Raw genomic sequence first — 15,500 nt, forward strand, 5'->3', positions numbered from 1 at the left:
GAGGGTTCTGTCTGATATGTTGTGTACTATTTGTTTCATGAGTTGCTGTGGAGGGAGGTTGGGCTTCTGGTTTTTTTTCTAGTCTGTGGGGTTTGTTGGTGTGTTTGTCTTTCTTGTAGGATGTTTTTGTTTTGGCTTTCCAGAGGGCTAGTTGTTTGGATTTGTCCCAGAGTGCTGGGTGCATTTTGTTGCTGAGTTTGAGGTGAGGAGTGAGTAGGTCCCGGTTGGTTTGGTCTACTAGGAATCTTTTCCCGTGGAGTTCATTTCTGATTAGGGCTAATTCAGTTATTTTCAGGATCCTTAGAATATATATATTCTACTAATTGTAGAATTTTATATTTATTACCATTGAACACCATTTGAAGGATAGGACCTAATTTCAAATTTATCAAGATTTTTTTTTGTACATAGAACCTATCTTTAAGTTAATCATCTATAAATTCATCTGGTCATGGACTCAGCCATCCTCTATTGTTCAATCTTTCCAATAAGGAGACTTTAGCCAACTTTATTAAAAGTCTTACAAAACTCTTGGTACATTACATCCAGGGCATTCATTTGGCCCACTAATTTAGTCAATTTGGCAAAAAAAAAGATAAAATTTGCCTGAGATGATCAATTTTTTGTCACATTATAAAAAATACTTTGCATTTATTTCATTTTTCCTCTTCTTTGCTTTCTTCTCTTTTTTTCTTCTATTTTTGTGTTAATTATACATTTGGCAATTTTAATTTTTCTTTTGCATGAGATTTCAAGTTCAGCCAAATAGATTTTTCTTTCTCTCTTAGAAGCTTCAATGCCAACTATATAATTCCTTGTGTAACTGAACAATACAAGATGACTTTTCATGCACACATTCAATTATTGTCTTTTGGGGTTAGGTCATTTAGATTATGATCAGAACAGACTTTCTCCAGTCATTCTAACTAAAAAGAGATTTAAAACTTGATCATATCAAATATGAAGCAGGACGAGCTATCAACCCATGGGATAATTTTTTTACATCAGTTTTCTATGTAAAATTAGGAAACTTTACTTTAAAATTAGCAACTAAGCTGTCTTTATTGGAAACAGTCTACTTGACTGAAGATAAGATTTTGACTGAGAATCAAATTACATTTAATCCAGGGAAATTCATATCTCAGCACTGCATAATAGTATACTATTCACTGGAAAAAATATTCTAATTGTCCAAGAGATGTTCTATATACTGCCTTTATTGATTTAAAGTCAAGATTCAGTTTAATTCACAGAGACAGGCTTTAGATAAAGCTGGCAGCTTCTTCTATTGATTGAGCACTCCTACTTTTGATCATGAAATTGTGATAAAATACTTTCATGCTAGCTATATATAACCCTGAATTTCTTTCCATGCCAATCTCCATCCCAAAAGGAGTGAAACAAAGTTGTATATTAGATTTGTTCATTTTAAACTTTTATCTTATTAACTTTTATACTCAAAATGTAGTCCAAACTTTGAAAATAAATCCATTCTATCCTCCTAAATGGCCAATAATTCCACCTTAGTACCTCTTTATGCTGATGATACTATAATCCTCTCCACAATGCAAGTACACTTGGGGTGAAGTCTTCAATTCCCTTCTTTATATTATAGAATGGAAGGACTCATTGCCAGTTATTCGGTGAAAAAGATAGTGGCTTTCTCCAAAATGCTTAACAGCTGCATCTATTGCTGAAAAAGAAATAAAATCTCTGTAGAACAAACTAAAGTCCTGGGAATTATATTTCAGTTGTTCGCTACCTGGAGGGAATAAATAATAGTTTTCATTCATTGGACCCATAAGGCCACTAATTCAATTTTGTCTTTTTCCATACAGCAAAGGCATTACTTATGCACCTGCTGTTATAAATATCTATAAAGATAAAGTGATTAGCCTTTCCCTTTACAGTTTCCAGATTTGTATTTACAAAGATTCAAGACTTCTTAAAATGGTCCAATCCCCCCCCCCATTTTTTTTTTTTAGAATCTTTATTGAAAGTTCTTTTGAAATCAAACTATTTATCTTGCTCTTTGGAAGTTGTTCTCTAGGGGTACATCATTTTGGGCTATGTCATCATTCTCTTTTGTCATAACTGATCTTCAGTGAGATCTCTGTCTTGCTCTATTCTTTTGGATAGTTTTCAATCATCTTGGGTGTTATTAGACCACATTTCCTTAAATTCAATATTTGGTTTCATTTAAGTTCAAGAGAGTCAACTTGGAATTGAAATTTCTAATTTTCAGAAAAATTGGACCACAATCGCTCATGTCACCTGGGGAGAAGCTGTATGGAAGACCATTTATGCCTGCTAACTAACTAATTGTCATCTTATACATGCTGTGTTGGACAGCCTTTTCCCTGTTGAGATTGTTGTTTGCCATCTAAGCAAGTTGTTGGAAGATACAACAACATCCTACAAAGGATTAAATATCTTCATATGTTAGGGGTAATAATGTATTCTTATTGCTCTGCTGTTTTTACGTGTCTTGGCATTCTGATTTAATAAACACTTTGCTGCTAACTCATCTTAGATGTTCTGATAAGGAGAAAGTTCACACCCTGGTGGCAGATGTTTCTGCACAAATTATCTTGAAAGATAGCCAAATTCTGTGCAAATATTATTGCTGGACAGGATTAGGATTTTCATTTTTTTAAAACAAACAAACAGACATTTACATTTGTCTAATCCTTCCATGTGATGGGACAAAAATAATCACTTTCTCTACATCTTTGTATATTTTAATCCTATTAATTGTTTTACTTTCTTATCATTTTTTCTTCTGCTGTATATAATTTCTTGACAGCTGGCATTAGACCATAAGTAAGCCTAACCCCTTAGTAATCCAGAGTTAAAACAAAGTAAAGCATAACAAAAGTTGGAAAAGCTTTGAATTTGAGTCCTGATTTTTTGTCTGTTGATTCAACACATAATAATGCTACCAAAATCTTATTGAAACATATTCAATACATTTAGACTTACTTAAGCCCAAGACACACAGAGCTTCTTCATGGACTTAGATGGACAACATAATAATTTAATAAATAAATAAATTTACTTCCATAGGTAAATCACATGTGTCCCATTACTTGCACGGTCCTACATCCATTATTATTACTGGGTGTTAGTTGCATCTCCCCCCCCAGTTATTTCAATGGGACCTTTGATGTAATCCAGCCCATTGACTTTATGAAAAAAATCAAATGAAAAAAGTATTAGTTTTTGATTTCCTCAAATTAGCAAATGATACTATTTATGGGGGTGATGTCCACAGGATTATAGTAAGCATTTTTAATGAATAAAATTAGGAATTCAGGACACTTACAATTTATGAATGCTCAGATTATTTCTGAAGTCAGTTTTACTATCGTTATCAAGGCCTGTTGATGTGTGATTTGGCATAATGAGTTGCCTCTCCAGATTTTGTTTTAAAATTCAGAACATTTCTCTATTTATCTAATCATTTATCATTTCATCAAATGATATCAAGGATTCTCTGTGCAGATCTGTATCACTTTATATTTAATTCATGCACACAAGCCATGTCTCTCTAGAGTTTTCATATTGATAAGTTTAAAATAAAAGGCAGAGGATGGAAATATTTTATTCTGCAATTATGGGTACCATTCATAACTATTTTGTGTAATAAACTTATCTAGGGATGTTTCACTTGGAAATATGGAAGCTGTTGCTCATTAATCTCTTTGTCCTTAGTCCATTATTTGTCCTTTGTCCATGCATGGAAGCATCTTCTTTCTAAAGAAAGAAGAAATTTACCTTGTAAAACAATGTGAAATTGTGGCATATGAGCTATGCTACGGGTCCCTTTTGCTAAGGAGTTATATACCTAGGAAATGTACCTTTTCTTCTAGGACCCAGGAAATGTACCTTTTCTGTCTAAAAAAGTTTTATTAGTTTTTGATTTTTTTCAAATTAGCCAATGATATTATTTATGGGGGTGACTGTAGTAAGCATTTTTAAATGGATAAAATTAGAAATTCAGGACACACAATTTATGAATGCTCAGATTATTTCTGAAGTCAGTATTACTAACAGTCTTATTATGAACAGTGGGCCTGTTGATGTGTGATTTGGCATAATGAGTTGTCTCTCCAGGTTTTATTTTAAAATTCACCTTCGGGAATATTATTGCCCCTGAGGTGACACTGACATCATCTTTGATATCTTTCCAAAAGTCCCTCAAAACCTGACTGTGATAAGGGCTGGTTTTCAGGGATTTATGGAAGTAAAATAAGGATGGGACCAGTCTTATCTCAGAGGCGATGATATTCTAGAAGTTTGATGTCCTGGCAGAAAAGATGCATCTCTGGGGTTTCAAGAAATTGGTGATTTATTATATTAATTTATTATGTTTATATTGCCACCTATTTGCCCATGGCAACTCAAGGGGGCTTACATAATTTAAAACCACATGAAAAAAACAATAAACCTAATAAAAAAATCAGATAAATATAATAAAATCATCCCCACCTCCCCCCACCAGCGACAACAGATCACATGAGCCATTTAATGGGCTCCATCCCACTCTGAGTTCCCCAGGCCCACTAGCAGAACCAGATCTTCTGCTGCTTCTGGAAGACTATTACAATGTGGACCATTCTAATCTCTGGGGAAATGATGTTCCAGAAAGAGGGAGCCACAACTGATTTAATTAAATAGCTACATTCTTTGTCACATCTAATACTCCTTCATACACCTTTAATAATAATAATATTTATGTGGAATTTCATTGTGGAGTTTTTTCTTAAAGAAACATTGTTCATTGTATGAGCTTTTTTAAATTTCACATGCTGCTGACAGTCATGTTTCATGGGATGGTGTAAAACAATAGGCAGACTTAAAAATATAACTAAAATATAAAAACTGTGTAGTTCACTGAAATTAATGCTATCTGCTTTGAATATCCCAGTAATTAGGCATAAGCACAGGTACTTGAAGCACTGACGAATAGATGCTTTAGCCAGGATGAAGTACAAATTACCACGAAATGCACAAATGAAAGGAAAACAAAGCAGCATCCCCAAATTATAAATGGTGCTGGAACATATAATACTGAAGTGAATAATGGAGGTAATGTTGGGGAACCTATGCAAAGCAGCCATGATTACAATAACCACACCTCCATTTCAGTAAGCTGTGTGGTCTTAATTGATTACATTTATAAATCATGATTTATGCCAGTGTTTTTCAACCACTGTGCCGCGGCATACTAGTGTGCCGTGACATAGTGTAAGGTGTGCCGTGGGAAAAACACCCGCCTATAGTCAATATAGGCACAGAGTTAAATTTTTTTAATATTTTCTAATGGTGGTGTGCCTCGTGATTTTTTTCATGAAAAAAGTGTGCCTTTGGACAAAAAAGATTGAAAAACACTGATTTATGCTATAGTATGCTATGCAAAGTCAGATTTATTATACAATATATGGTTAAACAGGTCAAGTCAATTAAACCATACCAATTAAATAATAGGCTAAAGAATAAATAAGTTGTCAGAGGGGAAATCATGTAGGAGAATGTCAAAAAAAGTAAAAGTGTTCATATTTGCACAAATGAAGTGTCACATGCAAACATAGAGTAATACATGTACTAATGCCACTACGTTGTACATGTCTCACAGAGGAAAGGAGCTTCAACTGCACATTTGCTATCATTATCTTGGCTTTTCCCCCCCAAATTCTTGGATGGACCTGGGTTATTGCATTCAGTTACAATCAGTATACATCAGTATCCAGAATACAATCAGTATACTACAGCATTGCAATTTCCTTTTTAATTGTTTTGGAAATATGTCTCTTTTATGATTTTAATGCTATATGCCTCCCAGAGTAATTTCACACCAACATGAGAGGCAAATAAATAAATATAATAATAATTAACATTTACATATTATAATATTTTATCAAATTTAATATTTTATAATAAAATAAATTAATAATAATCCAGACAGACAGGCATCTGCCACATAACACCCCAGACTTAACAGTTGTTGATAAGAAAGACAAAAAAGTCTGTATAGTAGATATGGCAGTGTCTGGAGACAACCGAATAGAACAGAAAGAACTGGAGAAGACAACAAAATACAAAGACCTACAAATAGAAATAGAATGACTACAGCAGAGGCAAGCAAGGGTAGTGTCAATAGTAATAGGTGCCTTGGATACAATCCCAAACCAACTGAGCACCATTTGAACACCACAGGCATTGACAAATTGGCCATCAGTCAATTGCAGAAAGCAACTTTGCTTAGAACAGCTTCCATCCTGTGATGATATCTGTAACACCATCAAACATCCTGATTTGTCTATCCCAAGTCCTTGTAAAAAAGACAATGGAATGGAATGGAATAGAATAGAATAGAATAGAATAGAATAGAATAGAATAGAATAGAATAGCAGAGTTGGAGAGACTTTGGATGTCTTCTTGTCCAACCCCCTGCCTAGGCAGGAAACCCTACACCACTTCAGACAAATGGCTATCCAACATCTTCTTAAAGACTTCCAATGTTGGGGCATTCACCACTTCTGGAGGCAAGTTGTTCCACTGATTAATTGTTCTAACTGTCAGGAAATTTCTCCTTAGTTCTAAGTTGCTTCTCTCCTTGATTAGTTTCCACCCATTGCTTCTTATGTGCTTTGGAGAATAGTTTGTCTCCCTCTTCTTTGTGACAACCCTTGAGATATTGGAACACTGCTATCATGTCTCCCCTAGCCCTTTTTTCCCTTAAACTAGACATACCCGTCCTGCAACCATTCTTCATATGTTTTAGCCTCCAGTCCCCCAATCATTATTATTGCTCTTCTCTCCATTCTTTTTAGAGTCTCCACATCTTTTTACATCTTGGTGACCAAAACTGAATGCAGTATTCCAAGTGTGGCCTTACCAAGGCATTATACAGTGGTATTAATACTTCACGTGATGGAATTGGGCATGTCTAGTTTAATGAAAAGAAGGACTAGGGGTGACATGATAGCAGTGTTCTGATATATAAGGGGTTGCCACAAAGAGGGAATCAAACTAGTCTCCAAAGCACCAGAGGGAAGAACAAAAAGCAATGGATGGAAACTAATCAAGGAGAGAAGCAATATAGAACTAAGGAGAAATTTCCTGACAGAACAATTAATCGGTGGAACAACTTGCCTCCAGAAGTTGTAAATCCTCCAACACTGGAAGTTTTTAAGAAAAGATTGGAAAAGATTTGTTTGAAATGGTATAGGGTTCCCGGTCTAGGCAGGGGCTTGGACTAAAAAACCTCTAAGGTCCCCTTCAACTCTGTTTTTCTAATTCCAATATTTTACACTGCATGTGTTGCTGTGACCAGGGGGGCATTTGCCCAGGTTCGCCTGGTGCGCCAGTTGCGACCCTACCTGAACCGGGAGGCCCTCACAACAGTCACTTGGGCCCTTGTGACCTCTAGGCTGGAATACTGCAATGTGCTCTACATGGGGCTGCCCTTGAAGAGCATCCGGCGACTTCAGCTAGTCCAGAACGCGGCCGTGCGAGTGATTGTGGGTGCACCTCGGTTCGCCCACATAACACCTATCCTCCACGAGCTGCACTGGCTACCTGTTCATCTCCGGGTGCGCTTCAAGGTGCTACTTGTCACTCATAAAGCCCTCCATGGTAGTGGATCTGCGTACTTGAGAGACCGCCTCCTGCCAATTACCTCCCTGCGACCAATTAGATCGCATAGATTAGGCCTCCTCCGAGTTCCATCTGCCAGTCAGTGCCGACTGGCAACTACATGGAGGAGAGCCTTTTCAGTAGTAGCTCCGACCCTTTGGAACGATCTCCCCGTGGAGATTCGTACCCTCACCACCGTCCAGACCTTCCGCACAGCCCTTAAGACCTGGCTAGCCCGTCAGGCCTGGGGATAAAGCTAATTTGTCCCCACCCGAATGATGAATGAATGTTGCTTACTATTTTACTTCTATGTATTGTTTGTGTCTATTGTCTGTACCCTCCCTTCCTTATTTTATGTAAGCCGCCCTGAGTCCCCTCAGGGAAAAGGGCGGCCTATAAATACTAATAAAATCCAAAATCCAAATCCAAATCTTGATTCAGAATGGTAGAAAACACCACCAACATATTTTTTTAGCAAATATGTTCAAAGAGAAATTTGGACTATGAAAAAAATGTGGTTACAGGCTCCCCACTTTATTCCAAATAAAGCCCTTGGTTTTGTAGCACCTGTCATTTTGGTGTTATCATAGCTTATTGCAGATGTTGCTGGCCATATCTTTGTCCATTCTGTTTGGTTAGATAGATTTCAAAACATTCTGATTTACCTCAACAACTAGGCTAAGTATGTTGTCTGATTGAGGCTTCTGAGTGTCCATCATTGAAGATACTTAGTATTTGTTCTCTAAGAAAAGAACTAGTCAAAAAAGGATAAACCTAAGCCTAAAACAAGGTTAGCAAACACCTGATACTTTTTCATGGCCATCTCAAAGGAAAATGTAAAGGTTTCTTAAAATATAAAATAAGAATGATCTGAAATGATCAGAACCCAATTAACATTTGCAAAGACAGCTTGCTTTTGAAAATGTTCAATTCTTGTGGTTCAGGCATTTCTTTGGAGGCTTAGCAACGATATGTTGTCAACTTCCTTCAAATGTTCCCCCACCCCCCTTGCATCTGATTTGTTCATTCCTTTGTCAGGGCATCTTAAAAAAGAAAAATAAATTTCACTTGTATCTTGAAAATGGTGCTGAATAATTATAATGACTAAAGTAATGTAAAAGGCATAACCTAAGCAACTTTTGAAATGGGTTGACAAGTATTTTCTCCATGATAAATAAAGATTCCCCTTACAAGGGTTTTGCTGAGTGTATCAATGACGGTGATTGATGGTACCAGTTACCGTCACTCATGCACTTCCAAAGGCTTTTTGAAGAACACCAAAAGTCAAGAAGAAAAATGAGGATAAAATTATGTTTTAAAAAAGGAACCAAGTAAGGAACCAAGCTGTCATCCTGGCTCTCTGAATTTAAAATAAATCATGAGGAAACCAGAGCCAAGAGAAGAAAACATGCTTTGATTAATATTCATAATAACATCTACCAAAACCAAAATGGGCTTTGAATCAAAGTCAAAGTGAAATACTAAGGAGCTTTCATCTGGCTAACATACTGTGACTTTATCAGTCTCCAAAAGTGAACTTCTGCTGACACTTACATGAACATATGCAAACCTTTCATAATTATTAATGTTAATAGTTAATTTCTGATACAACTGGTGGAAAAAGTTGGACCATGAGAAAGGCTGAGCACCAAAGAATTGAAGCCTTTGAACTATGGTGCTGAAGAAGACTTCTGTGAGTCCCTTGGACTGCAAGGTGATCAAACCAGTCAGACCTAGAGGAGATCAACCCTGACTCTCTTTAGAAGGCCAGATCCTGAAGATGAAACTCACATACTTTGGCCACCATAACGAGGAAGGACTCATTGGAGAAGAGCCTAATGTTGGGAAAGATTGAGGGCAAAATAAGAAGGGGACGACAGAGAATGAGGTGGATGGATGGAGTCACTGAAGCAGTAGGCATGAGCTTAAATGGACTCCAGAGGATGGTAGAGGACAGGAAGGCCTGGAGGAATGTTGCCCATGGGATCACGATGGGTTGGACATGACTTTGCAACTGACAACAACAAATTGGTAAAACTCTTTTGAAATCAAATCTCTGATAAAACAGCTCTGGTCTTTAGCACAGTATATTAACATATCATCTAGAGATATAGACTTTCAGAAAGGTCATTCAAGTTTGATAGAGAACATTTTTTCATTGCCATAGCTGAATCTTACTTCATCAACCATTTGTATTGGTTTCTTATATACAATGGGTTCATCATCATTATTATCATCATAAATTGCATCAATCACTTGGTGTTGACCTTGTATACTCACTCATCTGAGGAAAAAATCTTGTAGGACAAAAAAGATATCTAACCAAACTTGCCAAAGGTTATGCAAAGCTTTGTTGGGGTGAGTGAAATGATATTTTGAGTAGAAGCAGAGCCACAATAGTTATTTCCAGAGCTTGGGCAGCTGTGCTAATTCTGTTCTTTTGCTTCTCTAGTATGGCCTTTTCTGGGTGGGAAGTGCATATGAAGCAATATAATCAATTAAGATGACATACTCAGTTTCATACATGAGAAGTGCACAATGTTCAATTAGTTCAAACATTAAAGCAGAAAATATCAACTTCAAAACTGAAAAAAAATGTGTTTAGGTCTAACACATATATGATGGTGTTATTAAATATTCATCTTAAAGGAAAAGCACTTATCTTGTGAGTAGCCTACCTTAGTTTATTTTAGTTATAGAAGTATGAAAAGAAATGTAAGAAGTACCATATTTTCACGACCAAAAGCCGCACCGGATTATAAGCCGCAGTATCAATTAACGTTAATTTTTCAAACTTTTTCCACATATAAAGCGCACCGGGTTATAAGCCGCACGTTTCCCGACGCTTCTGGACATCTGTTGCAGTTGCGAGGAGGAGCGGAGAACAGCGCGAAGGTTCTTGGCGCTCCAGGAAGCCGCGAAAGCAGTTGGGAGAGGCGCACGGCTTCCTGGAGCGCCAAGAACCTTCGCGCTGTTCTCCGCTCCTCACGACTGCAATAGATGTCCAGAAGCGGCTTTTGGGGCTAATGGGGATTGGATTTCCAGCTCGATAGCCCCTGCCGCTTCTGGACGTCTATTGCAGTTGTGAGGAGCCGAGGAGAGTGCGGAGAACAGCGCGAAGGTTCTTGGCGCTCCAGGAAGCCCCGAAAGCAGCTGGGGGAGGCGCACGGCTTGGTTTCTCCTCCCTGGACGTCGCAGCAGCAGCCCCAAGCACACCGATCTCTGTGTTTTTCGCATCGGGGTGTGCTGCAAGAGAAAGTTCACCCTGAGTTCACCCTTTTTTAAAGCCTTTTTTTTTACCCTCCCCAGGCTCCAGGCTTTATAGGAGTCTGGGGAGGGCGAAAAAAGTATTCCCCCCCCCCCCCCGAGGCCCTCCTGAACCCTCCAGAGTGCAAAAAAAATAAATAAAAAAACAGCCCTATGAGTAAACCGGAGGTTTGGGAACTGACTTCCAGTTTGCTCGAAGGATCATTTTAAGTGCTCTGCAGGTTTCAGAGAAGCCTCCTGAAGGTCCCTGAAGCCTCTGGAGTGCTCAAAACGACCATCTGAGCAAACCAGAAGTCACTTCTGGTTTGCTTGTAGGGTCTTTTTTTGCCCTCCGGAGGCTTCAGGGAAGCCTCCCGAAGGTCCCTGAAGCCTCCGGAGGGCCTCCGGGGGGGGGGGGGGGCGGGCGGCAGAGGGCTTTTTTCACCCTCCCCAGGCTCCTATAAAGACTCTAGAGCCTGGGGAGGATGAAAAAAGGATGCAAAAAATGGGGGGGTGTCACACCTGTAGTGCGCATATGCACATTGGGAGGTCATGCATTGCATTATGGATGCAGCATGCCTGACATGCCAGCCCCCCTGTGCTCCTCCCACTTATGGCACACGAGCCAAAAAAAGGTTTGCCATCGCTGGACTAGATGATCATCAACATTTGTGACCTGTCCAATTACTGTAACCATATGATTTTTTCTGGAAAGCTTTTTCAGTCAGAGAGGGTTTTTTCCCCTTCCTTTTCATCCCTATATCTTCCATCAGGTGTTTTTTTTAAGATATGGCTTATTTTAACTTTTCAGGGTTGATTCAGATAATAGGAAAAAAAAATATCTGGGATCTATATTCCAAATGAATAGATAGCTGACTTGTTTTACAACATTAGCAGATGTTGTAAGCAGTCAATCAAGAAGTCAGTTCTGAGTCAAGAGCATATAAGAATCCAAAACCAAACTGAAATCCAATGACAGAAAATGGGAAGAAAACATATTAAAAAACAAAAATCACATAGAATAGTAGAGTTGGAAAGGACTTTGGAGGTGTTCTAATCTAGTCCCCTGCTCTATATCATTTCAGATAAATATTGCCCAGTCTCTTTTTGAAAGCCTCCAGTGATGAAAACCCACAACTTCTGAAAGCAAGTCATTCCATTTCCATGATAATGGGGAACGTTTATATACCCCTATTATTCAGAAGTCCAGTACAAAATAATTTTCAAATGGGGAAGTGCTATTACATCTCTGAAAACTGTTCCAGATTTCTGGGGTACATGGAATAGAAAGTAACAAAAGAAAGGCCATATTTAAAAATGGACTGTTTTCACTTGGGACTATAGGTAAAAAAAAGATTTCTGAAAAAATCCCCAGTGCATCCCAATAAAAGGAGCAACCCCTTCTTTTTCTGGTTATAAACCCAGAACTGAGTATATACATCCAACCTGTGTTTCCCAGTGCAATATAAATAGATACAACATGGAATAAGATCAGTAACACAGAAGGAGAGATCAACACATAGAATATATCATGATTAAAATATTCTCCCTGCCTCCCCCACTCCCCCCCCCCATGTCTCCTTTTCTTGTTCTCAGGCACGCATGCACACATATACACACTTACATATTATGTAGGTGGATATGCAAACATTAAATTCATACTATGGTCACTGTTCATAAAGGAGTTGGAAAGAATTTCATAAATCATATTCTGCTTTCTCTAATTTCCTTTTCAAAGAGAGCTTATAGAGTGACATAGAAATGAGGGGGAAAAACTTGAGAAAATTGAAATTGATTGATATGTCAGCTTCTAAATGAATGTGGATTCTCTGCATGAATTTTTATATCTGAAAGAGGAAGGAAAATGCTAAGCAATTTTATCTGTTTCATATAATTGATCTAGATGCATTTCACTCCTACCATAAACATTTCTGGCCTTTCTTTTTTTAAATGTATTATTTTTATTCTTATTTTTATTCTGTACCATGCAAAAAGTTAACTTTAAGACAAATTAATAATAAGAATATCAATAACATACTTATTGAGAAAATTATCAGGAGACCTTTGTTGTAATAAATTCAAGAATTCATTCACTGATCATTGGCTGTTTCTCAGATTGCTCCTTAAAGGTACATATTCACATGACCCAATCTTTGCTATTACACTCATATTTGAAAACATGAAATATATGTGGATGAGTGGATGGATGGACAGACAAAAAGACAGTTCACAGGATTTCTACTTTGTTATAGTTTCTTTCTTACTTTTAAAATACATTAATTCAATGCCCTGATGCTAAAGGTCATTTCCTACAATTCCTTGCCTTTCAAATTTTCCTCTTTGTATCTTAAAGAACATGATGGTAGAAAAGCTGAGAGCACATGGAATGTCATACTTTGTAACTTGAAACACTGGCCGTCAATTACACCAGCTGTTGTGATGACAAATGAAAATTCAATTCCCTTGAAAGATAGTAGATGACTAATAATACCAAAGCATATTCTGTCTTAGTATAATTTAACCCAGCATTGTCATCTTTTGAAAGTATTGCGAAGTATCTTGTCTAGAGAAATAACTAGCAGATTCTCCATTGCTATATTATACTCTGCCACTGATATCAACATCAGTATCCCATATTATTTTTAACATCACTGCCAGTATCCTTGAACAATTATTTTAATATCAATAATGGAGCAGGAATAGCCATATGTTATTCTATAACCAGGCACTTAAAAATACTTTCCATTTCTGAAGAGAAATAATAAGAAAAGTTGCTGTATTATAAAATAAAACAGCCCTTACCCAGTTTTTGCAAAATTTGCCCAATACTTCAGTATAGATCTGCTCAGTGCTTCCTCTGCTTTAGTATAATTAACTCTTCGCTCTAGAGGTAATCCAAATACGAACTCAATTTCATAACCATGTGGAACTCCCATCCATTCTGGCCAAGCAAGTTTTGAAGATCGGTGCTCAAAGTAGTAAAAAAAAGCATTGTTCCCTGCCAAAGCAAACTGTTTTATGAACTCTACTGAAGGACATGTGAAATAGTAATCCCCAATAATATCATCCATGGCCTCACGATAATTGAAAATATTCTTCTCATCTTCCCAGTCTGTGTAGTGAAAAGCAATAGATTCCAATCCCATTTCATTTAATTGTGGAAAAGCAACTTTCAAACCTGCCTGGAATTCTGTTTCATTGATAATGCTGTCGTTATCTTTGCTGAAGCCAGGAGCACCATACACAAGCATAGTAGTACCTTCATCTTTGTTTACTCCCATCAAGATCTGTGTTTGTTTAAAGTGTCCATTTTTCAGCAATATTTCTGGTATATCAGCAAGAAAGTCACCATCAACTACGGGACAAAACTGCAAATGTATAAGACCGGTGTATATTGTTGAAGCTTCTCCTTTCTCCAATAGCTCTTGGGGTTCCTTGTTTTGAAAACAGAATATGATCTCAGTTTCATTGCCAGTACAGTGGAGGAGTTCAGCTAGAGCTAGAGTTCTTTTTCTTGCTTCAGATGGTAGAATTACACCCCAAGGAGCATTCCCAGATCCACTTTGCATGATCGCCCTCGTGAAGAGAGGATAGCTTTGAGGAGAAAGAAGATGGAAGCTAACAGATCCTGCTCCAGCACTTTCTCCAAACAAGGTCACACTTTTAGAATTACCTCCAAAGTTTCCTATGTTGTCATGGATCCACTGAAGTGCCAGCCTTTGATCAAACAAACCTACATTTCCTGGGGCGCCTTCATTTCCTGGCAAAGCCAAGAATCCAAAAGGCCCTACTCTATAATTCATTGATACGACAATGACTCTTTCCACACGAGCTAGAAACTTGCCATCATAAACAGAGAGTGAAGATGTTCCACTGTGAAAGCCACCTCCAAAAATCCATACCATGACTGATGCATTTTTAGGCTTGGGGGAAGGAACCCATACATTGAGATAAAGGCAGTCTTCACTAAGTTTTGTGTTTGGATTCCACATCTCTGATCCTTCAAAGCCAGGGAAAGTATTATCTAGGAGTTGAAAGCAAGAGTTGGCAAACTTGGTTGCATCCCAAGTTCCTTTCCATTCTTCTCGAGATTCTGGCTTTTTGAAACGTAGCCTACCAATAGGTGGTGTTGCAAAAGGAATCCCAAGAAATGCAGTAACTGTTCCACCAAGAACAGGTAAATTAATACCTTTGACCATTCCATTCTTAGTAGCAATGATGGTGTCATCTCCAGCAGGGAACACCATCTTGACAAACATACAGAACAGAAGAAACCACATGATAATTTTTGTGTGGCTCCACATCCCATTGGTATGCATCATGAATTCTGAAATAAAATAAAAAAGAAAGAGCTTAAGCAGAACTTTCAGGCGCAGAAACACAGTGAGTCACTGCATTGGGGAACCGTGTTGTACAGCCTCAAGAGACTAACTGACAGCTGTACTCAAAGAGAATGCACCTCAAAGACAATCCAGTAGGCAAAGTGTCTCAATTTCATTATTTACAAGGTATAACCAAATGGAAGTGAAGAAAATATAATAAAATCATCACCTGTAATACCACATCATTATGAGCACCAAACTGAATACTCCCACAGTCACTGTCAATCAGTC

The 15,500-nt window shown here is 37.7% G+C and overlaps 1 protein-coding gene across 1 annotated transcript in view; it reads right to left on the bottom strand.

The window, feature by feature from the left end:
* BCHE (butyrylcholinesterase) overlaps positions 1–15,209 on the bottom strand; it is a 38,956-nt gene extending 23,747 nt beyond the window's left edge. Inside the window, exon 1 of the mRNA XM_032224821.1 lies at positions 13,690–15,209. Coding sequence (XP_032080712.1) covers positions 13,690–15,209 — 1,520 coding nt within the window. The remainder of the gene's footprint in view (positions 1–13,689) is intronic.
* Between the last annotated feature and the right edge of the window lie 291 nt (positions 15,210–15,500).

This window comes from Thamnophis elegans, chromosome 10 (assembly GCF_009769535.1).
Source record: "Thamnophis elegans isolate rThaEle1 chromosome 10, rThaEle1.pri, whole genome shotgun sequence".
Lineage (NCBI taxonomy): Eukaryota > Metazoa > Chordata > Lepidosauria > Squamata > Colubridae > Thamnophis > Thamnophis elegans.